Source organism: Callithrix jacchus, chromosome 8, assembly GCF_049354715.1.
Source record: "Callithrix jacchus isolate 240 chromosome 8, calJac240_pri, whole genome shotgun sequence".
Classification (NCBI taxonomy): Eukaryota; Metazoa; Chordata; class Mammalia; order Primates; family Cebidae; genus Callithrix; species Callithrix jacchus.
The window spans coordinates 91,925,446-91,952,057 of NC_133509.1; the positions used below are offsets into that span (position 1 = coordinate 91,925,446).

At 35.6% G+C, this 26,612-nt stretch overlaps 1 protein-coding gene across 1 annotated transcript; it reads left to right on the forward strand.

Moving 5' to 3' along the window:
- Nucleotides 1–106: 106 nt before the first annotated feature.
- Nucleotides 107–26,612, forward strand: AP5M1 (adaptor related protein complex 5 subunit mu 1). The gene is made up of 8 exons (XM_035260619.3): nucleotides 107–447; nucleotides 5,282–5,927; nucleotides 11,251–11,478; nucleotides 13,461–13,600; nucleotides 14,309–14,394; nucleotides 14,486–14,604; nucleotides 18,686–18,782; nucleotides 21,207–26,612. The coding sequence occupies exons 1-8, from the start codon at nucleotides 374–376 to the stop codon at nucleotides 21,287–21,289; spliced, it is 1,473 nt and encodes a 490-aa protein (XP_035116510.1). The 5' UTR covers nucleotides 107–373; the 3' UTR covers nucleotides 21,290–26,612.

Genomic DNA, 26,612 nt, shown 5'->3' on the forward strand with positions numbered 1-26,612 from the left:
CCCGAGAGGTTGTCGGGAGGGGCCAGGAAAGAAAACGAGGGGAGGGCGAACCGAAGAGAGGCTCGACGCTGCGGTGTATGAGGAACTGTGACCCATGCGGGCCACCATCCCGGAAGTAGACTTTAGAGGAAGAAAGTACCGGAGTTGAAGGGGATAAATGTTTCGAGGTTTTAGGCGGGGATTCTTAGAACTTTCTGCGGTATGTGTTGGTCATCTCACCTAAAGGAGCTACCCTCTCTGCTGAGAGCGACCGGTATGTGGCTCAGGAGGAGCCCCGGGGCTTCTGGTAAGAGTCCATCTGAGAAAGCCGGTCTGCGCTGTTCCTTGGTGGCCACCTTAGTTCTGAGATGAGCTAAAGCTTTAGTGGCTTACCATGGCTCAGCGGGCAGTTTGGCTCATAAGCCACGAACCGGGAACTCCACTTCGTGGCACCGTGAGATTCTCCAGGTAAATGCAAATCTGAATCCTCGGGGATGATGGATCAGAAGATCGATGAAGTAGCTTAGTTTGGGGATGCGTCGTGGCCCAGATCCTCCACTAATAGCTGCGCGACCTTGCCGGTTAACAGACCTCTGTTTCGTCTGTTAAATGGAGATTTTAATAGTCCTACCTTACACTGTTGTGAGAATTGAGTGGCTGACTCCTACCTGTTAAGTATTACGATACATGTTTTCTATTGGTATTGTGTTTTAAAATGACCTCGGTCTGCTTAGGATTGATGCGGAAATGGCTAAAGGAAAGGAAGAAAATTTACAGAGCACTAAACATGTTTCAGATTTTTCAACTTGCATTGACAAACATTCTAGAACATTTTAACTTACTCTACTGATAAATCCATGATAAGTTAAACCAGACTTTTATTTTTATCTTGTTAATATGTGTCATTTGGTAGAAATCATCAGTTTACAGTTCCTAATTGTTGAAGAAAATAGAAACACAAAAAATATTAATTGTATTCACTTTTTCATAGATTGTGTTAAGTTGACCTTGTCCCACTTTTAGAATTTGCCCTGTGTAATCAAAATAGCTCTGTTAAGAAAACTATACAATAACTAATTGTAAAATGTTGGTGGCAATCGAGTAATCTATTTCACCTTTTATTCTCTGGCCATTGATAGTTCTTTTTTTGTCACGATTCGTTCTTCCCTGAAGAAAGTTTATAGTGAAGTGTTAGCATGGTAGAATTGAGATCGAGGCGAAAAAAATGATTGTAATTTTTAATGAAAATTGGTTGGCAATGGAGATACGAAAAATTCCTTCTTTGCAACCTAAAAAGATTTTGTTCCTGAGGGCATCGGAGTTAAGTGTTTACTGTTTTCCCCCAGGATTTCTGGCTAACCCTAACCCCATCATTTCTTGTTGGACCTCAAATACAGGAGATTAACATTCTTAAGTCCATGGTTTTATCAGGCGTATCAGTCCATCCATTGTACCTGTCATTTTACTTACGTTCCCTTTGGTTACCTATTTCTAACTGCTGTTCCCCTTCCCCTCACAGATAACTCTTACATGTTCAATGTCACCCTTTTTCATTGTATGCATTTTACAGATTACATCTTTAAATGTGCTTTAGACTTCACTTCCTAATGTTAAGTTTGTCAGAATTCTCAGTATTGTTTTAAAGAAACGTCCATGATACTTTGTGTTCATCTAGAGCAGCCTGTCCTATGCTCTATGATGATCGAAAGGAGAAATGTTCTTAATCTGTACAGGCTAATACTGTAGCCACTAGCCACAAGTAACTGTTGAGCTTTTGAACTGTAGCTAGCATAACTGAGGAACTCAATTGTTAACTTTTAGTAATGTTAATTAATTTTTATTTAACTTTAATAGCCACATGTGGCTAGTTCTGTGTTGGACAGTGCCGATCTAAGCCATGGTTTCTTTTTGCTCTGTAGCACTCCATAGTTCACATCCTTCACATTTCACCCATCCACTTTTTATGTCTATGCCAATTTTGATTAAATACTGCCAAATAATTTGCTCCACAGAATGCTTTCAGCCATATGAGCAAGAATGGGTTCCTATATCTCCATTCTTCCCTAACATTTAATTTCTGTCAGTAAAGGACATCTTATTTGCATTTCCATTTCTGTATGTAGTAATTATTGTTAGTCCTTTAAGTTTCCTCCACTGTGAATTACCTGTGCACATCTTGTCCTTTTTTTCTTTCGAAGTTGCTTGTTTTTTCCTGTGAATTTGTAGGAGTTTGTTTTGTATTCTTGGTATTAGTCCTATGTCATTTTTAGATAGCACAGATATTTTCTGTTTTGTTTTAGTTTGGTTTTTTGGTGTCGCTGGGTGGGCCCGAGCCAGGTATTTTCTTTAATTTGCCATTGTCAATTAACTTTATGTTGCATTTGGTTAAATAGAAATCACTAATTATGATGCAATCAGAATAGTTAATGACTTTTGGGAATTTGTTGAAGTTTTTTCATATCCGTATTTCCCAAAAATATCTTGCTACATTATCTTCTCTTCATAATTTCATCTGTTACCTTTAGGTCTTTAACCTATATGTAGTCCATCTTTGGATATGGTGTTAAGTAGGAATCCCATTTTGTTTCTTTCTGTACTGTGGGCCAGTTTTTCTGACATCGTCTTTTAATTAGTATGTCATTTCTTCATTAATTTGTGGGGCTATTGGTAATGTTAATTATGACCACTCATATAAATGTTGGTCTGCCTGAGTTCTACTACTTTGTCTTGTGCCAATACCATATCTGTTGCTTTGTTGCTTATCTCAATATCTCATAGAGGTGACCTTTTTACTGCTTAAAAAAATAAGTTTCTTAAATCCTAGTTTTCAGAAAATTTTTCCCCTGTGCTGAGGCTATGATTTCAGAATAAAAAGTCAGATATGTTCGGATGGACTTTTCAACATGTTTATGGAGGTAGCAAGTTGGTTCAAATAATTTAATTCTGTATCATTGAATGAATTAGTTAAATTTCATTATCTTTTCAGTTTTCTGACCTTTTGGGGCTGGTGTTAGGGCTAAATAGATATGCACTGACACATAATCCACATATATGCCAAAGAGAGGTGGCCAGTATTTAAGATTTAAGACTGGGCACGGTGGCTCATGCCTGTAATCCCAGCACTTTGGAAGGCTGAGGTAGGCGGATCACCTGAGGTCAGGAGTTTGAGACCAGCCTGACCAACATGGAGAAACTCCGTCTCTACTAAAAATACGAAATTAGCTGGGCATGGTGGCACATGTCTGTAATCCCAGGTACTCGGGAGGCTGAGGCAGGAGAATCGCTTAAACCCAGGAGGCTGAGGTTGAGGTGAGCCAAGATCCCGCCATTGCACTCCAGACTGGGCAACAAGAGCAAAACTGTCTCAAAAAAAAAAAATAAAAGAAAAAAAGATTTAAGAAGGCAAATGATCTTTCCTCTATCTAAGTACTTATTTCCCATAACAAAACTTGGTTCAGATTCTGGTTTTAAGGTTTGCTGTCAGATAGTAATAGTGTCAGCTTACATCTGACTTAGGTTGGTATCATACCCCATAGTTATAGGGACATTTAAACTTTGAGTTCTGTTTTAGAAAAAGCATATAATAAATTTTAAATGATAGGTTGAGTCATCCAACAAAATATTTATTTAACACATATTAGGGCATTGTATAAGGTCCCAGTCAATCGTGAAATTTTTATACTTAAGAACTTTAATTATCCTCTTATTATCTAGAAAACTAGGTAATAAGAGATTAGACTAGAGTTTCATCCAGAGATCTCTACTATTCATATACAGAGACTTAGAGAAAAAAATGGCGTTTACTTGCTATGCCATTACTGGTGTGCTAACAAGTAACAATTTCTTTCTCAATCAAGAAAATGCATCAGAATGTAGGTGAGATTTACCTACACATGAATAACTTTGTTCTTTGGGGGATTTTTTGTTTGGTTGGTTGATTTGTTGGTTGGTTTTTTTATTTGTTTGGTTTTGGGATGTGTGTGTGTGTGTGTGTGTGTGTGTGTGTGTGTGTGTTTTGAGGTGGAGTCTGTCTCCCAGTCTGGAGTGCAGTGGCATGATCTCGGCTCACTGCAACCTCCGGAGTTCAAGATTCTCCTGCTTCAGTCTTCCAAGTAGCTGGGATCTCAGGCGTGCACCACCACACCCAGCTAATTTTTGCATTTTTAGTAAAGACAGGGTTTCAGCATGTTGGCCAGGCTGGTCTCAAGCTCCTGGCCTCAAGTGATCTGCCCACCTGGGCCTCCCAAAGTGCTGGGATTACAGGAGTGAGCTACCGCACCCAGCCTACATATAGGTAACTTTGAATACATTCTTATTTTGGTTTTTAAAAAATATTAGTAAACATCAATATTTTATTAGTAAAAAATTGTTTTAACCAGGTATGTTTTTGATTCTTAGCAAAAACTGCTGATTTGTTGCTACCCCTTTATTTTACAGACAAGAAAATAGGCTAAGGGAAGTTAAGTGATTTACTCAAAAGTTAATAGCTGATAAAATGACATTATTCTGGACTTTGAGTGGAGGGAGAAGGAATGAGGCAAAGTACATGTTTTGGAACTAAGAAACTACAGTTTAGCAGATTTCTGTAAATGAGCAAAAGCATCTTCTGTTCCGTTCCCAACCAGGGAAAAGATAAATTAGTAACTGCTTACTGTTCAACTCAGAACATGCAAAAACATTCCATTCTGATTTTATTCTTTTTTATTGCTAAAAGTCTTTTCCAGAGTCATAGAGATAAACCATTATTACTAAAATGATCTTTTATGTTTTTGTAGGGATTGGCAAGAAGACACAGGATACCTGTCATTCACTGTAGGTTGAGTAGAATAGAACATTCCTTTTAAAATTGTACTACCTCAGCTAATGAACCCAAAATTGTGGAGGGTTAAATTGAACCACTTTGTTAGTCCTACTCTATCTAAAATAGAATCAGAAGGAAAAAAAAAATCTTATAGGTGCCTAAAATGGTTCAAGTATATGCTCCTTGCTGACCAAGATGGAATCTGAGTGGCTGAGAGACAAGGATTTTGAATTAGAATCATGTACTCTACTTAAACTAAATAACTAAACTGAATTAAGCATTTTCAATAATAGGTTCAATACCAAGTACGAAACAGTTACTCTAGTAGTAACTTAATGAGCATTATAAATTTTTGGTTGTTGGCTCTTGTGGATGTGTATTTGTTTCTTGTATATTTTATTGTTATTTCAGTTTCCCTTATATTTGGGAGTTTTAAAAAATTCTTTCATCTTGATTTTACTTGGAAGAATTATTTATAATGTTTCTGTTTCCATAATGTAGACGGTATCCAACCGTTGAAAAACGAGCCAGAGTCTTCAACAGAGCAAGTTATGTGCCTATTCCTGAAGATGGTCCCTTTCTTAAAGCACTGCTCTTTGAACTTAGATTATTGGATGATGATAAGGACTTCGTGGAGAGTCGTGATAGCTGTTCACGCATCAATAAAACATCCGTCTATGGACTCCTGGTAGGAGGTGAAGAACTCTGGCCAGTTGTTGCTTTTCTGAAGAATGACATGATATATGCTTGTGTTCCACTAGTTGAACAAACTCTGTCCCCTCGTCCACCATTAATTAGTGTTAGTGGAGTTTCACAAGGCTTTGAACTTCTTTTTGGGATACAGGATTTTCTTTATTCAGGTCAAAAAAATGACAATGAGCTAAATACAAAATTGAGCCAGTTGCCTGACTTGCTTCTGCAGGCCTGTCCATTTGGTACTGTATTAGATGCCAACTTACAGAATTCATTAGATAATACCAATTTTGCATCTGTGACTCAGCCACAGAAACAGCCAGCTTGGAAACCTGGAACTTACAAAGGAAAACCACAAGTTTCTATTTCTATCACCGAGAAAGTAAAATCCATGCAATATGATAAACAGGGTATAGCGGATACATGGCAAGTTGTTGGAACAGTGACTTGCAAGGTGAGATTTTTCTCTGGTGTTTGCTTTATCGTTTTATTAACATATGAAGAAAAGTAAAATTTGCTAGTTGTGTTTTAAATAACATTTTTTATTTTTTATCTTCAGCAGTTGTTAAATGGCAGAGTAATATAGAATTTTATAATGTTATCTTTTTATATTCCTTACCAATTATATTAGTTATGTGTGACTGTGTAATGAATTGTCTCACTATCCCAAAATAGACATTTATTATTTTAATAGTTTCTGTGGGGATTTGTTTAGCTGGAAACTTTCAGTGTAGCATCACTGATGAAGTTGCAGTCAGGTTTTTGGTTGAGGTCGTAGTCATCTGAAGGTCTGACTGAGACTGGAAGATCGACTTGCAAGATGACTCATTCACATGGCTAACCAAATTGGTCCTAGTTACTGGAAGAAGGCCTTAGTTACTTTCCACATGGACTTCTCGACTGGCTGCTTAAGTGTCCTCACACTTGGTGATTGGCTTTCCTCAGACCAGATGATCTGAGAGAGAGAGAGAGAGAGAGAGAGAGAGAGAGAGAGACAGACAGGCAAGCAGATGTTATTCTTTTTATTACCTAGCCTGAGAGATTACGTAATATCATTTCCGCTACTTTCTGTTTATTAGAAGTAAGTCACTAAGTGCTCCATATTCAAGGGGCATGGAATTAGGCTCCACCTATGAAAAGAGTAGTGTCAAATAACTTCAAGACAATGGAAATAACAATACAGTTAGCAGTGATTATTGCCATGTTGAATAATGATCAAAAATAAAATCCATAAAAAATAAAATAAAATCCTCCAAGTAAACTTTCTACAAGTTTATATTAATAATATTCTCCTTTCTTTATTTTTTCTATCTTTCTTTATTCTCTGCAGTTACATACACTTTTTATATATCAAATTTAATGTTGTGTGGCTATATATAAATCTTATCAATAAAACTAGATTTCAAGAGGAGAGAATTAGAACAGTCCTGACACAAAAATTGGGTCTATTATGTTCCTGTTTAATGTTAAAATTACCTAAAAGTTTTTGTGTCTATTTTAAACTCACATTTATCATGGTCAAAAATACACTCCAGTTATTCACTTTATTAGAAATAACTATTGTAAATGGCTCCAAAATTGAGATGTTCATGGATGATGTCATTCTTAAATTTTACAGTAGTGCAATCTTTTTTCTCATAAGTTCAGTGAAATGAGAATAGAAAAATAGGGTCCGGCACAGTGGCTTACTCCTGTAATCCCAGCACTTTGGGAGGTCAAGGCGAGTGGATCACTTGAGGCCAGGAGTTCAAGACCAGCCTAGCCAAAATGGTGAAACCCGTCTCTACAGGAACACATCTGTAATCCCAGCTACTCAAGAGGCTGAGGCATGAGAATCACTTGAACCTGGGAGGTGGAGGTTGTAGTGAGCCAAGATCATGCCACTGTACTCTAACCTGGTGACAGAGCTAGACTCTGTCTCAAAAAAAAGAAAATGGAAAAATTCATCATTTCTGTTTTTTTCATTTTGTAGCAATAAACATGGAATATGTTATATATGATGGAATGCTAATTAATATCATGGCATTTAATGTTTCCTTTCATGGATAGGTTGACCCTAGTTTACTTTTAGGGGAATTTCAGATTGGTTTCTACTCTTAGTCCTGATACAGATGATCATGATGGACAACTTTTTTGTTTAAAAAATGTTCTTAAGGGAAGAAAAAAAATGGGAGTATACCTTAACCTATATATTAAATGTTTCTTTAAAATTGCATGTACATAGTATAACTGTTAGCTAAACATTCTTTAAGTAGTTTAGGAGCTTACTATTTAAAGGAATTTTATTGTGAAGCCCATTGTAAGTGGAAATAATCATCTTTGTTTTATCCTACTCTGATAGAAAACCTGGTGAGCCAAAGGCCAGTGAACCAAAGTTCTAGACCTCACTCTACCACTAATTTTCTGTTCTATCTTTAGAAAGTTACACAATTTTGTGAATCTTTTCTAATTTTTAAAATGAGATAAACTCTTAGGTGCCTTTTTTTTTTTTTTAAACAACTTCTACTTTTAAAGTCTGGGTTTACATATGCCAGATTGGTTTAAAGGGTAGTACAACAATTCCTTCTAGAATGAATATTCTCATCCTGTAATAAATGACTGATGATCTGGCATTTTAAGTGCCTAGATAGATTCATTGGCAGGTTCCATGATGGTTGATGTTTCTCTGACCCTTTAAGAATGTTAAGAGATTAATTTACTAAGTATAAACTGAATATTTTGAAATTTTAATGGTATTTACTATTGATGTTTGCTTATTTTATCTCCATAAATATCTATCAAAAAGAAAATTACTTCCGCTTATTCTTATTAGTTCACATATAGAGAATAGCAGATGGTTTAAAAGTTGAAACCTCAAATATCTTTTTAAGTTTTAAAGTAAGATTATTAGGCCAGGTGCAGTGGCTCACACCTGTAATCCTAGCACTTTGGGAGGCGGAGGCAGTTGGAATGCCCGTACTCAGTAGTTTGAGACCAGCCTGGGGAACACGGTAAAACCCCATCTCTACTAAAAATACCAAAAAAAAAAAAAAAATCAGCTGGGTGTGGCAGCATGCGCCTGTAATCCCAGCTACTTGGGAGGTTGAGCCCGGGAAGCGGAGGTTGCAGTGAGCTGAGATGGCACCATTGCACTTTGGCCTAGGTCGCAGAGTGAGACTCCGTCTAAAAAAAAAACACATAAAGTAAGAGTATTTGGCATATTTATTTTTAATGTGACTGGCATTATTGTAATTGTCACTGACAGACCTTAAAAAGGCACCTCTTATATATAGTACTCTTTGTAATTCCTGCCTGCTCTTTAAGTACTTACATTGTATAGCAGATACATAGTGAATTCCCACACATGTTGAACAGTAGGTAAACATTAAAAGGTGAAACATTTCATATTAGAAATTAGAAAAAGATAGCCACTCAGCAAGTGTTTTTTATTATTGTTTCCTGTGCATAGAAATGTGTCAGGCACTAGAGGTACTAAGAAAAATGTAAAGATTCTTGCTTTCAGAGAATTTAAACCTTGAAGAGAGAAATGGACACAGATACCTGTAGATAGTAGACAGTTAATATATGGTGCAATCTATATGATGGTGCATTTGGAGCTAAGTGTTATGCTTTCAGAGTTCACTAACTCTTAAAATATTGTGTAGTTCTGGTGAAACAGAAGATATCAGTAATTCTTATAGGGCTCAGTTGGTCATTTTGATTTAGACTTTAACAGAGGTGAATTTAGAGTTGAGGTACAAAGACCCTGACTGCCTACACAAATGCAAGTGAAGTGTGTCAGTCTGGTTGGGCCAGAAAAAGCCACTATAAGATTTATGGAAGTAAAGATGTTTAATACAGAAATTAGGGCTCATTCAAGAGACACTGAGGGAATAAGTCTTTGATCCTCTACTTGTAGCCTTTCAGAAACAGTCACTAAAGACTTTAGTCTGGAGACTGGAGGAGCAAAAGTTCACAAAGAAGTCTGAGAAATTTCTGTTACTACCTCACAGTGGAAATTCAAAGAAAGGTCTGCAGAAGTGCGGCATCTGGCCACTTTGGCCTCAAAGTAGGAGCTCAAGGACAGGTGTGAGAAGCTATCTTATCTGGCTTTAAAGACCTTTCCAAAATAATTACTTCCTTTTTCCTTTTCCCTTGTGAATCCCTCATAAGTACCTCTCATTGGCAAACTAACCCACACTACATAGGAAAGAAGATCCTGGGCTTCTCTACATAGCAAAGGTAGGCTGTAGAGGTGATACAGAATGTAAGGCTTCACACAAAGCATCAAATGAACTAAGACCTGAAGAATGAAAGCATTTACAGGGAGAAAAGAACATTGCAGGTGGAAGGAATAGCACATGCAAAGGTGCATATGGAGGTATAAGACAGTATGATTTAGTTAGGGAAATGCAAGAGTCCAATGTGACTACGTGTGAGTTGCATGGTAGAAAATGATTAAGGAGGTAGATGAAAAAAAACATTAAAAAGTAGGCAAAAGGCATGAACAGACACTTCTTAAAAGAAGACATACATGCAGCCAACAAACATGAAAAAAAGCTCAACATCACTGATCATTCAAGAAATACAAATCAAAACCACAATGAGATACCATCCCATACCAGTCAGAATGGCTATTATTAAAAAATTGAAAAACAACAGATGCTGGCAAAATTGCAGAGAAAAGGGAACACTTTTACAGTATTGGTAGGAGTGTAAATTAGTTTAACCATTGTGGAAGACTGGCAATTAAACACATAGAGGCAGAAATATCATTTGACCCAGTTATTCCATTACTGGGTATATACTCAAAGGAATATAAATTATTCTGTTATAAAGCTACATACACATGTATGTTCATTACAGCACTATTCACAACAGTAAAGACATGGAATAAACATAAGTGCCCATCAGTGATAGACTGGATAAAGAAAATGTGTTACATATGCACCATGGAATACTATGCAGCCATAAAAAGGAACAAGATTATGTCATTTGCATGGACGTGGATGGAGTTGGAAGTCATTATCCTCAGCAAACTAGTGCAGGAACAGAAAACCAAACACTGCATGTTGTCACTTAGTGGGAGCCAAATAATGAGAACACATGGTCACAAGAGGGGAACCACCACACTGGGGCCTGTCAGTTGTGGGGTCTGGGAGAGGGAGAGCATCAGGAAGAATAACAAATGGATTCTGGGTTTAATACCTAGATGATAGGATGATCTGTGCAGCAAAACACCATGGCACACGTTTACCTATGTAACACACCTGCACATGTCCCCAGCACTTAAAATAAAAGTTGAAGGGAAATAAAAAGGAGGTAGATGAAAGCCAAACAATGAAAGTCTTTACAAGTAATACAGAATTGAATCACTGAAAGGATTTGAACATGGAAAAAATATAATAAAAATTGTGTTTCGTTAAGATAGCTCTGGCATTGATGGAGGATTAGAGGACTGACTTAAGGGAAAGCAAGTCCAGAAATACTTAGAGGGCTATGGCAGAAATTGTAAGGGCCTGTATCAGTGTGGTTCAACAGGAATGGAGAGAAGTCAGAAGATTTAATTATCTTTGTAACAGAGTTTTAGAGATAAGCAAAGGAGTATATGAGGGCTCTCCTCTTCTGCGGCTTGGGTATCTGAGAACATGATGAAACCATTAATAACACAGAAAGCAAAGAAAACAGTACCTAGAGAAAAGTGAGTTAAGTTGGGGAAAATGACTGATAAATTTAGAAAAGCCTCAAACAGATTTGCTTCTAAGATTTTGGTGATAATCTTTCTGTTTGCATTTCAGTGTGATTTGGAAGGAATCATGCCAAATGTTACCATCAGCTTGAGTCTCCCCACCAATGGATCTCCACTTCAAGATATTCTAGTTCATCCTTGTGTAACTTCTCTTGACTCTGCAATTCTGACTTCTAGTAGCATTGATGCAATGGATGACTCTGCATTTAGTGGGCCTTACAAATTTCCATTCACTCCACCTTTAGAGTCATTCAACTTATGCTACTACACTTCCCAGGTAAACAACCTTAGAATCTTGAGAGTTTACTAATCTTTATATTCATAAATACTCTTGATAAGTAAATAATTCATACTCTTGGTTATGAAAACTTAGAAAAAGTTCTATTTATCAGACAATAATTGATGGATGAAGATGAAGATTCAGGCCGGGTGCAGTGGCTCATGCCTGTAATCCCAGCACTTTGTGAGGCTGAGGCGGGTGGATCACTTGAGGTTAGGAGTTTGAGACCAGCCTGAGCAACATGGTGAAACCCTGTCTCTACTAAAAATACAAAAAAATTAGCCGGGCATGATGTCACGCCTGTAATCCCAGCTACTCAGGCAGCTGAAGCAAGAGAAATGCTTGAACCTGGGAGGCAGAGGATGCAGTGAGCAGAGATGTATACAATTGCATTCCAGCCTGGGCAACAGAGTGAGACTGTCTCAAAAAATAAATAAATAAATAAGATGAAGATTCCCTTCTTTGAATAAGCTACCTCTTTGGTGTCTGTAATTGTTTGTAAATGGCTTTCAAAATAATTGATTTTTTTTTTTAGTGTTCCCTAAAGAGGAGCTCATGGTCATGGGATAGATTTTGGTATGATTTAGTCATGGTTTTAACCATGAACATAAAATAACCTCTCATTGCAGGCAACCTGAATTACAGATATATATTATTATTAATAGCTATTTATTGTTTATTGAATAACTGCTTCTGTGTCAGACATTGTCCTAAGCACTTACATGTATTTTCTTTAGTACTGTTAACAGTCTTTAGAGTAGACATTATCCCCATTTTACAGCTGAAGAGAGTCTCGAAGTGAAATGACTTGCACCAGGTCGTATAATTTATAAATGTCACTACCTGCATTTGAGCCCAAATTTTTCAGACTCCCAAACCCCTTTTCTACTATACCATTTATCTCTTGTCCTAGTTGTGAATGAGTAAGTTAGAAAAACCTACTCAGGCCGGGCGCAGTGGCTCAAGCCTGTATCCCAACGCTTTGGGAGGCCAAAGCGGGTGGATCACGAGGTCAAGAGATCGAGACCATCCTGGTCAACATGGTGAAACCCCGTCTCTACTTAAAAAAAAAAAAAAGTAGCTGGGCATGGTGGTGTGTGCCTGTAATCCCAGCTACTCGGGAGGCTGAGGCAGGAGAATTGCCTGAACCCAGGAGGTGGAGCTTGCGGTGAGCCGAGATTGCGCCATTGCACTCCAGCCTGGGTAACAAGAGCGAAACTCCATCTCAAAAAAAAAGAAAAAGAAAAACCTATTCAAGCTAGTTTACGTAGAACGAATTTATTTTGAGAATGCAACAGGCAATCTCATTGCCATTTAAGGATAAGAAAAGAAGCAGACCCACTTCTAATGGGACTAGAACTAGAAAATTAAAATCAATACCACTCTGTACTCAGAGTCCACCCCATCACATCTCTGCTTCTCAGTCTTTTTCAGCTGACTGTCTCTGCTTACACATGACCTTACAGCTCTAGGGCTTGCACTGTAAAAGTAGTCTTTTTGTGTCTTACTTCAAATGCACCAGAAGTCGTGATTGGCTCACCCTAGGCTACAAGTTGTTTCCCCTTCAGTTTGTTATTCATTGACCAACCAAGTAAGTTACTGCTGAACTGGGGGATTGGAGAATTTATGGGATTCAGCTGGAGCAACAGGAGCTGTGGGCAGATTGGCAGTGATCAGTATAGTATGCCTACTGTATGCCCTTTGCTGCAGGTCAGAGAACATGGAGATGGGAGCCTGGAGGAGCAAGTGTAGGAACAAGAATGCATTGGACACTTTTGTAAAGCAGTTTTCTCATCTCTGAAAACAGAAAGAGATAGACGAATTCTTATCCTTATAATGAATACATATTCATCATTGTTCTTACCAAAACAACTTGGAATAACCCCTAAGTCATTAAAAGTAGCTATTTTCTCAGTTACTTTTGGTGTTTTAGACCCATTAACCTGAGAATTATATAGACATTTATGTTTCTTTTTTAGGTCCCTGTCCCACCAATTTTGGGTTTTTACCAAATGAAGGAGGAAGAAGTACAACTAAGAATAACTGTTAATTTAAAACTTCATGAAAGTGTGAAAAATAATTTTGAATTCTGTGAAGCTCATATACCTTTTTTCAATAGGTAGGAATAAAATACATACTGCCATAATTTCTACTTTCCTTAATACATTCCCACTGCCCCATAATACATTGTCTTTGTCTTTTACATTATTTTTAAGGTCTAAAGAATTTTATTTTATTCAAACAAATGCTGACTTTCATGATGTAGTCCTAAAAATAATCTGTTTACTTTTAAGTATGTCTTTATCTTTCTAGTTAAACTTACTAGTAAATTATACTCTTAAGCTATTATGGCTTCCTCAGGGATTATTTTTCTACTGGCTTTATTTCTAGCAATTTTTCTGTATACAAGTCCAACCAAACTGTCAACATCTGGTAAATTAGCCAAATGTAATATTACTTTCTTATTAGTTCTACTTTTAAATTTATTCTGCAGCATAGTTTTTTTTTGTCAAAGCATATCTACATGTATAGTAAAATTATAGTTTTAATGTTATAGCAACCCATGTGACTATATTAATACATTTCATATGATTTCATAGTTGTCTTAAGGATTAATAATGAAATACATATCATCACCAAAAATATTTCTGTGGGTTTTGGTGTTTTTCAAGATTTAATATTCATTATTTGTTCTATTCAGCAAACTTAAATACAGATCTGCTTTTATGATGTCCTTGTATTAAGTAACAGTGACCAAGTTTGACTTAGATCTCTTAAAACTGTTGTATCTGTGATTTTCCTCTATTTTGTCCTTTTCTTTTTAAAGAGGTCCAATTACACATTTGGAATACAAAACTAGTTTTGGCCAACTCGAAGTATTTCGAGAGAAAAGCTTATTGATCTGGATTATTGGTGAGCAAGTTTTGTTTATTGATTTTTTTCTTATCATTTGCAGTAGAATCTACTTAATTTAGAATAGTTGATTGATATGTTTGTGTTTTAGGCCAGAAGTTCCCAAAATCAATGGAAATTAGTCTTTCTGGAACTATAACTTTTGGAGCCAAGAGCCATGAGAAGCAGCCATTTGACCCAATTTGTATTGGAGAAACAGCATATTTAAAGGTAAACCTATTTATACGGCTCACTACAGTAGAGCCCCTTCCTTTGTTTCTAAATCGCATATTTCTAGTTGATTATTTTATATTTTCCACCAATTATTTTAGAATTCTGTTCTTTTCATCTGGGCTAAGTTCTCTTTTGGATTTTTGTTTGATTTTTGTTGTTTTGTTTAGTATTAATCATTCTACTTCACTTAATACTTGAACATTTTAAGGTGCCAGGCATGGTGGTGGGTGTCTGTAGTTCCAGCTATTGGGGAGACTGAGGCAGGAGGATCGCTGAAGCCCAGGAGTTCACGGGTACAGTGAGCTAAATTGTGCCACTGCACTGCAACCTGGACAGCAGAGTGAGACCACGTCTCTTTTAAAAAAAGGTTTTTTGGTTTTTGGTTTTTTTTTTTTAAAAAAAAAAAAAAAAAGGCAGTTAACCTAAATACCCTAACTCAACCTAACTCTCCTCAGCTCTCGGTTATCAAATTTGAGATTTGGGCCAGGCATGGTGGCTCTCACCTGTAATCTCAGCACTTTGGGAGGGTGGATTGCTTGAGCCCAGGAGTTTAAGACCAGCCTTACCAACATCGTGAGCCCCCGCCTCTATAAAAAATAGAAAAATTAGCTGGGCATGGTGGTACACACCTTTAGTCACAGATTTTTGGGATGCTCAGGTAAGAGAATCACCTGAACCTGAGGAGTTTGAGGCTGCAATGAGCCATGATTGTGCCACTGCATTCTGGCCTGGGTCACAGAATAAGACTCTGTCTCAACAACAACAACAAAAAAATGGAGATTTATATACAAAAAAATAAAAGATGTAGTCCTTGCCCTCCAGGAATTTTTCAGTGTCATGTCAACTATTTGTCAGTGCTATCAGCTTTGGTATTTCAAGAAAAAAGTGCTACATATAGCTGAAGTTGTCGTGGAAACCTTTACAGTGGAGGTGAAGTTTAAGCCAAACTCTGAGGCCTAGATATGCATGAATATGAAGACTTGAAGGTGGACTAACATTTGTTTAGGTAAAGAAATTACTTAAAAGAGTGAAGATAAACAAGGCATGCTTATTTTAACCAATGCTAAAGATAGTAGTACTATATGAGACTGGATACATAATTTAGATTCAAATTATAGGGGGTTTGAATCTGACTTTTATTCCTTTGGCTGATGATGTATTTTTTTAAGTAGGGGGGTAGTCTTTTACAAGTGATACCTCATGAATGTTAATCTGGAATGGATGTAAGGAAGGTAAGTAAAAATCTAGAGACAAGCCATTCTACAGCATATTAATATTCCATATGAAAGGTTAATATTATAATGAGTTAATAATGCCGAGTTAGTGTAGTGTCAACAGAAAGCGGAAGGAAGAGAGAAAAGTGAAGGGACTGCTATAAAAGCCATGATAAAAGTAAAACCTTGACCACTAATTCAATACAGACACAAGGAATGGTATTATTCCAAATAATACGGAACTTAAACCAAACTGGACGCTTTTTAGGAGGATAAAGACATGAATTCATTCATTCATCGTTTTATTCCAAATATCTAGTCCAGGACCTAGCACATAAATATTTGCTGAATGGATGAACATACTTAAAATAAAATATAGATATGGAGAAAATTGGGAAGGAATGGGTTTCATATCGTATTTCTTGCTGGTAATAGCAACATAGCCCATTGTAAATGTTCAGTGGATAGCTAAAAATCTAAAGCTTGATTCTTAAGAGAAGGCTCAGCTGTATACAAGGATTAGGAATTTTCGGGGGCTGCTGCTGTCATGGACGCCTGGGTCCGCTTCAGTGCTCAGAGCCAAGCCCGGGAGTGGCTGTGTAGGGCCGCTCAGTATGCTTGCTCTCTTCTTGGCCATGTGCTACAGAGGCATGGAGCCAGTCCTGAGTTACAGAAACAGATTCGACAGCTGGAGGGCCACCTGAGCCTTGGAAGAAAGCTTCTACACCTGGGTAACTCAGCAGATGCCCTTGAGTCAGCCAAAAGAGCTGTTCACCTATCAGATGTTGTCCTGAGATTTTGCATCACTGTTAGTCACCTCAATCGAGCCTCATACTTCGCCTGTGACAATGTCCTGTGGGCTAGAAAGTCTGGACTGGCTCCTTGTGTGGATCAGGAGAAGTGGGCCCAGCGTTCATTCAGATCTTAAACTACCAGAGAATAACAAATAGGGGCAGATGGAAGACAGATTTGGCCCTTATCCTTCCTTGTACACATACCTTCAGATTTCTGCTGACACTGATTTCAGAGCTTTATTCCCTAGCCTGTTCTTATCCCTTCATTGCTTATCCAGAATGATGCTGTGTCTAGCATCTTGCTGCAAATACTGTACGATGATTCTGTGTAAATAGATGTGGCCTGTGCCAATAATGAAGAGCAAGCCTTTCAGATAAGCAAATTAAAGTTCAGTTTGCTCATCAAAAAAAAAAAAAAAAAAGGGAATTATCCACAGAGAAGAAATAGTTGAGGCAGTTGAAATAAATAAGATCAGAAGGTAAGATAATACAGGAAGATTCAGAAGAACAAATGAGGGAATTGAAGGAGTGATTAGAAAGGTAGCAAGAAAACCTAAATAAAATGGAGTAAAGAAATCAAAGTCAAGAAATACAGGCGATTAGGTGAAGTAGTGAAGTCAGAAGTATTCTGGTGATAATTCATTTCTTCTATCTTGGCTTTACCTGTTTGCCAGAAGCTTTGTTTGAAGGATTATTATAAAAATTCCTACTTCAGATACCTTTCAGAAAATGTGGAATGTTACCACACATTGTATGTCCTTCAAAGGAATTATAATTTTTCTATTCATTCCCATCACTAACCAGTTGCTCACTCACACTGAAAGCATGTAATATATATTTGTGTTCACTGAATGGTCTAAGTGTGTTTTACAATATCTTAGTTGTGTGAAAGTCAGTCTTGTCATAACTTCTAGCATTCAGAATTATACCAAAAAAGCAAGCAAAAGCCTTTTATTATCAGAGATCATTTGAGTTGCAACAGGAAAAAAATTGCTGAGAAGATCTGAAAATTGCATTATATTCTAAATCACATCTTATGCCTGTGATCAGTTAGTTTGATAATTAATGGAGAAAGTTAGGAAACAGGAGAAATTTTCAGGGAATAGAGATAGGAGAAAAATACATAAAAGGGTATCAGGATACTGTAAAAATCTGGAGCATTTAGCAGCAGAGTGAAGGAGAATCACGGCAAAGGAGAATTGGAGCTCCATGAAACAGATTTTTTCGTAGGCCATGTGAATGTCATTGTAACCTAGAGGGACCCTGGTACTGTGTCTTCTGAGGAGGTACTAATGATTCACTCTCTTAGAGCACAGTATGATAATTGACATTTGTAGTGATAGCCCCACATTGTCAATGAAATCCAGGAATTATGGAGTATGTTTTAGAAAGATTTTCTAGGTGAGGGAAAAGGTAATTCCTAAGCTTAGTTCTAAAAAAGTTAAATTTCACCCTTCTGAAAATTTAAGTAGAGAAGCTCATTCCCCTTAAACACAAGCTAAACTGATGTTCCTGTTTTTGTAATTACATTTTATTTGGCTAGAAGGTGTATACTTTCCTGCCTGTAAAAGACTTATGATCTAGAATATATCATAACCACATAGCGCTAGGGATAGAAGAGAATATACAGTATACAAGACAGCAGCATAGCGGGAGACAGCACCAGCTTTTGGAGTCGGTGAGGTGTGAGTTCAAATGCCAGCTCTGCTGCCTACATGCTGGGATGCCAGTTCCTTGCATCTTTGAACCTCAGTTTACTCAGCATACCTTGGAGTATGTATTAGAGCTGTTAGTGAAGTGCATATTATATGTTAAGTACTTCATTATGACAGCCTTACAAAGAAATGGCCCTAATGCAAAGGGAAAAAAAAATTGTGTGTGTGTGTTTGTATACACATGTGCACGCACATACACACGTACACGCATACACAATTCCAGTTTAATATTTATGATTTTTATTTTGTGAACTGTGTAAAATAAATTCCCTAAAATTGGGTCAAGGGAAAAAATGTAACCGTCCTTTTTACCAAATAATCACCTTAATTTGGTACATTTCTCTCTCCTTTCTAGCTGCATTTTAGGATCTTGGATTACACACTCACTGGGTGTTATGCAGATCAGCATTCGGTTCAAGTTTTTGCATCAGGAAAACCAAAAATAAGTGCATGTAAGTTATACAGATTCAAACTAACTTAAGGGAATTAAAATGGTGTTTGGAGTTATTACCTAAGGTAAAATTTGAATGTAACAGAACTTAGACATTGGAGAATAATCCCAATTTATAAAATTCTGGACTGATCCTACCCGATATAACAGTTTGTATACTTTACACTGCCCTCTGCCTTCTCTTGTTTATAAAGTGGTCTGACTGAGCAAAGATTGGGATAGAGGTGAACTTTAATATAAAATTAGATTTGTTTTTCTCTGTTTATTTTCTTCAGAGATGGTTCACAGAGACTGTGGTGTTAGACAGACAAAGCTTAAGCCTGGCTCAGCCATTTCATTAGCTGTATAACTTTGGCAAGTTAGTGAACTTCCTGAAGTTTTAATTTTCTTGTCTATAAAATGGAAATAATAGTACAATTTACCTCAGTATTGTTATGAGGTTTCAATAAGATTATATTGACATAGTATGATGCTTAGCATATAGTATAGATTTAGTAGATACTAGAGATGATTCTTATTTTAAAATTTTAAATATCTTTAGCAAATGTTACAATCAATAAGAATTATCTAGCACCTTCTCTATTGTATCAATAGGAAGACAATAAAAAAAGATGCTTTCTGTCTTTAGTATGTTTAATGGTTGGTAAAGTACAGATCTTTATGTGTATACGCACACACACAAACACACACACGAAACACAGGAAAATATGATGAGACAAAAAACAAATTATAAATGAATCAAAATTATTTAATTCAGATAAAATAGAAATATATAACAAAAAAGTAGCTAGAATGAGGTAAAATTATCTAAACTTAAGCAGAACCTTTTTACCTCATCCATCAAGGAGAATAAAGCTGTTATATATGTGGATAAGAATCCTAATTTACACACGGTTTTATTATTATAGTTAGATAAATATTTCTTAAACTAAGGATTAGGATTCTAAGAAGAATAGGAAAGGACTCTACCTGAACATTTCAAGAGACTTAGAGAACTCAGAACTACAGAATTCTAAGCAATTACTTGTGCATGACAATATAACTTCTGTGTAATGTAACCAGAATAAATGAGTATTCTTTACTATCCTAGGCTTACCCTGTGTTTTCTGTTACATCATTTTTTTGTTGTATATATGGGAGACTGAAAGCAAACAGACCAATAGTTTAGATTGCCTATGGGAAAATATTTTAATTGATTTATGTTAATTAAACATATTGCAGTAATTTCCAGAGAGCATAATACATGATGAGAATATACCTGCTTCTTAATTCAAAATATACTGAATGAACGAACTCATTTTAAATTAATATTGTGACCCATCGTTTCTTTCCTCTGTTACTTTCAAAATGTGACTGCCAGTTTGTGAATTATGTAAGACCTTTATTTTGCCATCATCTTGACAATAAAATCTATTTTTAAAATATACAACTTAGTTTAAAAATAGTAATAATACTAATTTAAATAGTGACTAATACTTATTGCTTGCTATATGCCAGGCAAAGTTCTAAGTGTTTTATGTATAATACCTCATTAATCCTCACAGCACCCTATGTAAGTGTTAGCTCCATTTTACAGATGAGGTCACTGATGGAACTGAGAGATTAGGGTCCCATAGCTAGCAAATGGCAGAACTGGGAGTCAAATATTCAAGCAGTCTGGCTCTGGAACCTGTCCACTTAACAGTATGCTGTCTTGGCTCTCATTATTACTGACTTCTCAAACTGAAGAAAACAAAAAGACAATATAGTCTATATTCTTTTCATTATGAAGAAGGGCACAAAGAAGAAAGATAGAAAAGGCTGAATTGGATATTTATATGTGTGTGTGAGAATTTACATGTGTAACTGCAAATGAGCATTATTATCTCAACTTTACATATCGAAAAACTTTAGTTCGAATAGGTTGCCATTTTTGTAGAGTTTCAAAGCTGTCTTTTAAAAGACTTAAATTGATCAGAACTGTAATAAGAAACCAGTGAAGCAAACTATTTAGAATGTTGCCACGAAGTTGGGTATTATTTTATATATCTGACATTTTGGGTAAAGAATAGCAAGACCTGAATCAGGGCCATGGTGATAAGGTTATTGAAGAGAAACCAATGAAAAAATTTTAATGTGTTTGCAGTCAGAATAATAGTACATAAGAAAAAGATTTTAAAGAAAACATGAGGATAAAATTGGCAGATTTGGCATAATGAGAGATATTTGATATAAGGTTAAAGATGGATTGTTCAGATCTTTAATGAGTCCATATTTGTAAAATGGTAAAAGTTAAAGTCTCGATAATGTCAAATTAAAATAAATAATTCAAAGTATTGCCTTGGATAACTATATTTCACAATTTCTAAAAACCATAAGTTTGCTTTCATTGAATTTTTGCTAAGATAAAATAGTCTTATCATTAATTTCTTTTTCTTTTCTTTAGACCGGAAACTAATTTCTTCTGATTATTACATCTGGAATTCTAAAGCCCCTGCTCCAGTAACATATGGATCATTATTACTGTGATATTCTCATGTTTAAATTGGATTATATAATAATGGTTTAAAGGAAATCATAATCTTATATTTTTAATGTGGATGCATATAACCTATTGAGTGAAAAACCATTGAATGATTCAGTTGTAAAACTACTCGTATTTAGTGTGTGTAGTCTGATAAAGTTTGAAGGGTTGTTTTGAAAGCTAATGTCTCCAATTTTGTTACCCTTTGATTTTATGCCAGTATAATTCAGAATGTTTAAAGTAATTATTCTCTTGGGCTCATTTTAGACTAGTTCTGGGACACCCAGCCACACTTGTTTCCTAATGTTTCCGTGGCAAACATTGCCAGTCGATTACAGCTCCTTTTCTATACTGAGCTTTGAATAAAGGGTCCGCCTCTTTTTTAGTTCTGTGCAAGATAAAAACTATTTTCTCTTCCATATCTAAATACTAAGCTCGTAGTATAAGGTGTTGTTACAGAATACCAGAGACTGGTGTTAGAAACAACTACCTCTTCAAAAGCAGCCAACTGAGACAAAGGAAAAATTTTTAAATAGTAACCTGTTCTTCTTAATCAGAACTATCCTATTGACTAATAAAGAATCTGCATAATTCTATTTAAAGTGTGTAATCTCTGTTCTAGAGTTAGTTTTTAAGTAAGCTTGTTAATCTGCCATGTTGACATTTTGCTTAGGATGTCAATAGCCATATTAAGATGTGTGGGATACCTTCAGAGGATGATCATAGTGTTTTGTAATCGTTTAATATCTGCAGCCAAATTTTTTAAAGATAATTTAGATCTAATATTTCTCTTTCTGTGTTTTATTAAGTTAAAATTAATGAATTTAGGTAAAAATTCAAAAGGCACTCTGTGGATAGAGAGTATCATTTAAGCTTATTTTAGTCACATGTAGTATATATCTCCTTAAAGCTGTCACTCTCACTTTCTTACCATTCTCTTGATTTCTTCAGAAACCATCTAGTCATCATCTTTATTCTCTACCTGCTTCTGCAATTATGTGTCATATTCTGTTTTCAGAGCAGTTCATTGTCAAGTTGGACTTTAAGTGACCATGCAAGAAAACATGAAATCTCAAGAACCTTGAAACTTTATTCATGTCAAGGTTCTTTTTACAGATGAGAAAAATATATGCATTAAAGATTAATATTCATTTTAATTACATCTTTAGTTCTGTTTTTTTAATGAGTCTTCTAAGGGAAGACTTAGAAAAGCTCTAACTCCTCAAAAGAGAGCATGATAGTTTAAAAGATAGTGCATATAAATTTAGGATTTGAAATATGATTTTTTAATTAAGGTCAGTCCTAATCATTATAAACTCACTTTCTGCAAAGCATTATCATGGCATAAGATTCTCTGTTCAAAATCATGCCAAGTAACAAAGAAAAGAGAATAACTGCCTGACCAAGACTTTAACTTGTTATTCTAGCTTAATCATAGGTAATCAGCAGTCAACACTTTCCTTTTGAAAGAAGATACCATTCCCTGTAAGTTATTTGATCTCTCTTAAACTCAAATAAAGCTTAACATTTCACTTATGTTAATAAGTTAATGATAATGGAGTCATTTGGAATCTTGATTGTACGTTTACCAAATACACAAAGGTGAGCAAGAGGCATATTATCTAGTGGGTAGGCAAAGTGTTAATATAATAATCCCATAGGCAAAACTTCATAAGCAGTTAGAAAAATAAATGAATCTTCAATTTGACATTTCTAGAAACTGGAGGAAAATCTAGGGTGTCCTGGAAAAGTGGTGAGGTGTTGGGGAACCTGATGCCATCTGTTGCCATTCCATTCTAACATAGTGCTACAGAACTAAACCAACTTGGGTTTTCATCCCATTGAGATCAGCTGGGCACACTGTGATGCTTTTGATTTTGTCTAGAAACCTGTCACTTCAGGATAATTTCTGAAGACAAAGTCTGTTTCCCGTTTGGTAGGTGACCTGTTTAATGTTTTCTCTGTGTCTGGGAACTCCTTAGTGTAATTAGCGACCTTTGAACTCCACAACTAATCCTGAGCTATTTTGTATTCCTTACTCATCCTTAAGGCTGGACCTTTCTTTTCTTCAGAGTCCGCTGCCACAATTAAAGAAGAAACAGCTGCATTTCAAAGGGATTCCGATTCCAGAAGCTTAATCGTGATTGACATGTTCTTATTCTAAGCTATAAGACACTCTAAGAGTCCTTTCTTGGGTTAAAACTTCAATCATTTTCTAAAAAATTATCTCACTATGGATTTTATTCATTTTCTTTGATAACTATTCTTTGCATTTTTTAACTTGAAAGATGCTTTGCATTTGCAGTGAATGTGAGCAACTACTACCAGTGAAGTAGACCTACTGTAGATGCAAAATTGCTAAATTCCCTTTTAGTGCCAAAATATGATTATGAAATCTGATGTCTATCACATAGGTAATTATTCTTCAATAAACTCAAAAGGTTAAAAAAATATTAAATTTTTTAGAATGAACTACAGAAAAGATGGTTCATCTTTTGGTAAACCACTTCTTTTCTCCATTTTTTTACTAAACAATATTTTTTTAAAAACTTAAAGCCAGCAAAATACTGCTTAGGCAATACCCTTACAGTGGCAGCAATTTTTTTTACTTTTTAAGTAATTGATTCAAATGTCAAGTTTGAAGTAGTTTTGTCAGGAACTCTGATAACACTTATTTGTTAAAAAAATTTTTTTGTTAAACATTAAATATCCAAAATATAATTTAATTTTTTCACACCAATTCAACATTTCTACTGGATTAAAATTATGGTGTTTTATATATTGTATAATTTAAGATCTTTCAAGGCAGACATTTATACTTAGTAACAATTGCCAATATGCTTCTTTTGGTTTTTGTTACAGTATTTCAAAATACTTCATAGACATTCATAGACTCCTACACTACCCCTGGGAGCTAGGTAGGTGGAATTATCATCCAGGACCTCTGTAGGGACTGCTGCCACAACAGAATGGTTGTTCCTAAGACAAAGGTCAAAAAAGGGGTGTTAATAAACAGTCCTCAGGTTTAAGGGACTTTTTTAGGATTACATCTTAAATTCCAACAAATCAGATTTAGGAGTTACTGAAAGTGAAATTGATCCATCCCTCATCCAAACTTTGCAATACTTTCCTGTTCTGACATCATTTAGATAGTTAGCTGTATTATCAGATTAGAAACCATTGTACCAGGCTGCTGAAAGGAAAAGGAGGCAAAAAGCTAAACATGGGATGAATTCTGAACCTTTTAACCTGGCTGAAGTACGTTGGTCCCTGTTATGCAAATACCTTCAATCCTCTGCTAAGTTCAGTGGAAATAATTTTCTTGAATGACAGGTTTATTCAGCAAGGATTCAGTTGGTGATTAATCCCCCTTTGATCTAGGGTATTTCACTTAACTACCAGTTACCTCGTTCTGACAAAGTGCAACTGAGATTAGGGAGATCACTAGAACACTACCAGGGTGTGCATTTATTCTCTATAACCTTTTAAAGCAAGGGCCAAGAATGCAATTTATTTTCAGTATTTGAAGATGTAAAGTTCTGTCTGCTAAGTTAGAAAGTCAATTGAATACCAAATGAAGTTTATTTCTTACGTAATAGAACAAACATTTCTTTTTGCTTTGCCTAACAATGATATTAGGAAACATAGGCTTTGAAGAAAGAAGAAGCAAAGACTACATAAAAAACAAAGACTACATTCTAAGTACTCCTTCTAGTTTTGTTTCATGCACTAGAGTATACTTACTGGTCCTGAGATAACCCAAAAATCAAAGCAGTGGCTACAACTTGGGCTAAGAAAATGCCTCTGTTTTATTAAGTGGCATGGTTTCTTCTCACCTTTCCCCTACCACCAACACCACCACCATTAGAAAATGTCATACTGTGTGATAAAGAAATCCAGTTGAGGAAAATGTGTTGCAGTACACAGTTACCCACCTTAAGACTTCAGGTTTTGAAGCTTCGTTTGTTAACTCTCTTTTCTTGAGGCAAAGGAGCTTCTTAGATTTCCATTATAAGAATAATCGCATTCATTTTCAGAATACTTTTTTCAAAAGAAAATGACAGCATTACCAAAACACTCAAGTAATTAAATTTTTTCTGCCTGCCTTTCTCTCAGTTATCTGAGTAGCTCTTCTTCCATAATTTTAAACTTTGAAATATATGGAATTTTGTACAGTATTTTGAGAAAAAAAATTTAATGTTTCATGCTAGGTTTCTCAATTTGTTGTTTAAAACTGTTTGAATAGTAATGTCAGTGTTTATCTTGCAAGGTGATCAAATTAGAGGATTTATTCCTCTAGTGTATTATTTTAAGGCCTTTTAAAAAAAATAAAAGTATCATGATTTGTTATAAAATATGTTTTTAAAGATTAGATTTTGATTAGTTATAGACAAAGCATTTTAATCCTTAGTGATTACTATTCTAGTAGCATTTTGCAATACAAGTGATATATTTAGATTATTATAGTTTTTTTAGCTCAGACTTTTTGTGATCTAATTTATAAATTGAAACAATTACTCAAAGAAGTACATATCTTTAACTTATGTCTGTGCTAAGCCAGCTTCCTCTAGTTTCAATGTAATAACTAGTTTCAAAATATATTTTGAAAACAAGTTCCTAAACAGCAGCAAAATTGAAATCAGGAGTAATATAAGATATGGCAGGTCTATAAAGATAGAGGGCAGGTTCCCATGGCTCTGTTGCTAAGAAACTAGTGTTTTTAATCATTACATTCCATGCAGTTACATTTATTCAATAAAACAGGATATATATCAAAATTCACCATCACAGAATATATATACACACAACATATATATACAAATACATGAATTCATGTAAATGTTTACAACACTAGTATCTGACTTGGTTGGTTTCCCTGTGAAACATGTCAGTATAATGTAAGATGAGGAATATTTTAAGGTCAAATATTCAAATATCTTTCTTCCAAACACAGTTAATAGTTGTGAAAGGATTCATTAAAATGAGAATTGCCAAGGAACTTGTGAGATTACTCTTAACAAAGTGATTAAAACTCTTAGGAGCTGAAGACTTTTCAGCTAGCCACTAACTTTCCTCACCAGCTGTTTTATGGATATAACATTAGTGTTTGTGTTTAGCCTGGAACAATACAATGCTGTATCTGTATCACTAGTTTTTTGCCTTATAAGCAGGTTGCTGCAAGGTCTGGTTGATTTCTCTAATGCCCTGGCTGATCTGTATAATTGACATCAGTGTAATGTTGATGTATGATGCATAAGCATTTATAGTTGGACGAATGCTCCACAATAAAAACCACCTGCTAAATTTTTTTTCAGTAGAGTGTGAAAA

Coding starts and splice junctions, on each gene's coding strand:
- AP5M1 (XM_035260619.3), top strand. CDS start 374: ATGGCTCAGCGGGCAGTTTGGCTCATAAGCCACGAACCGGGAACTCCA. Junction 13,601..14,308: donor CATATACCTTTTTTCAATAG/GTAGGAATAAAA, acceptor TTCTTTTTAAAG/AGGTCCAATTACACATTTGG. Junction 14,395..14,485: donor CTTATTGATCTGGATTATTG/GTGAGCAAGTTT, acceptor TTTGTGTTTTAG/GCCAGAAGTTCCCAAAATCA.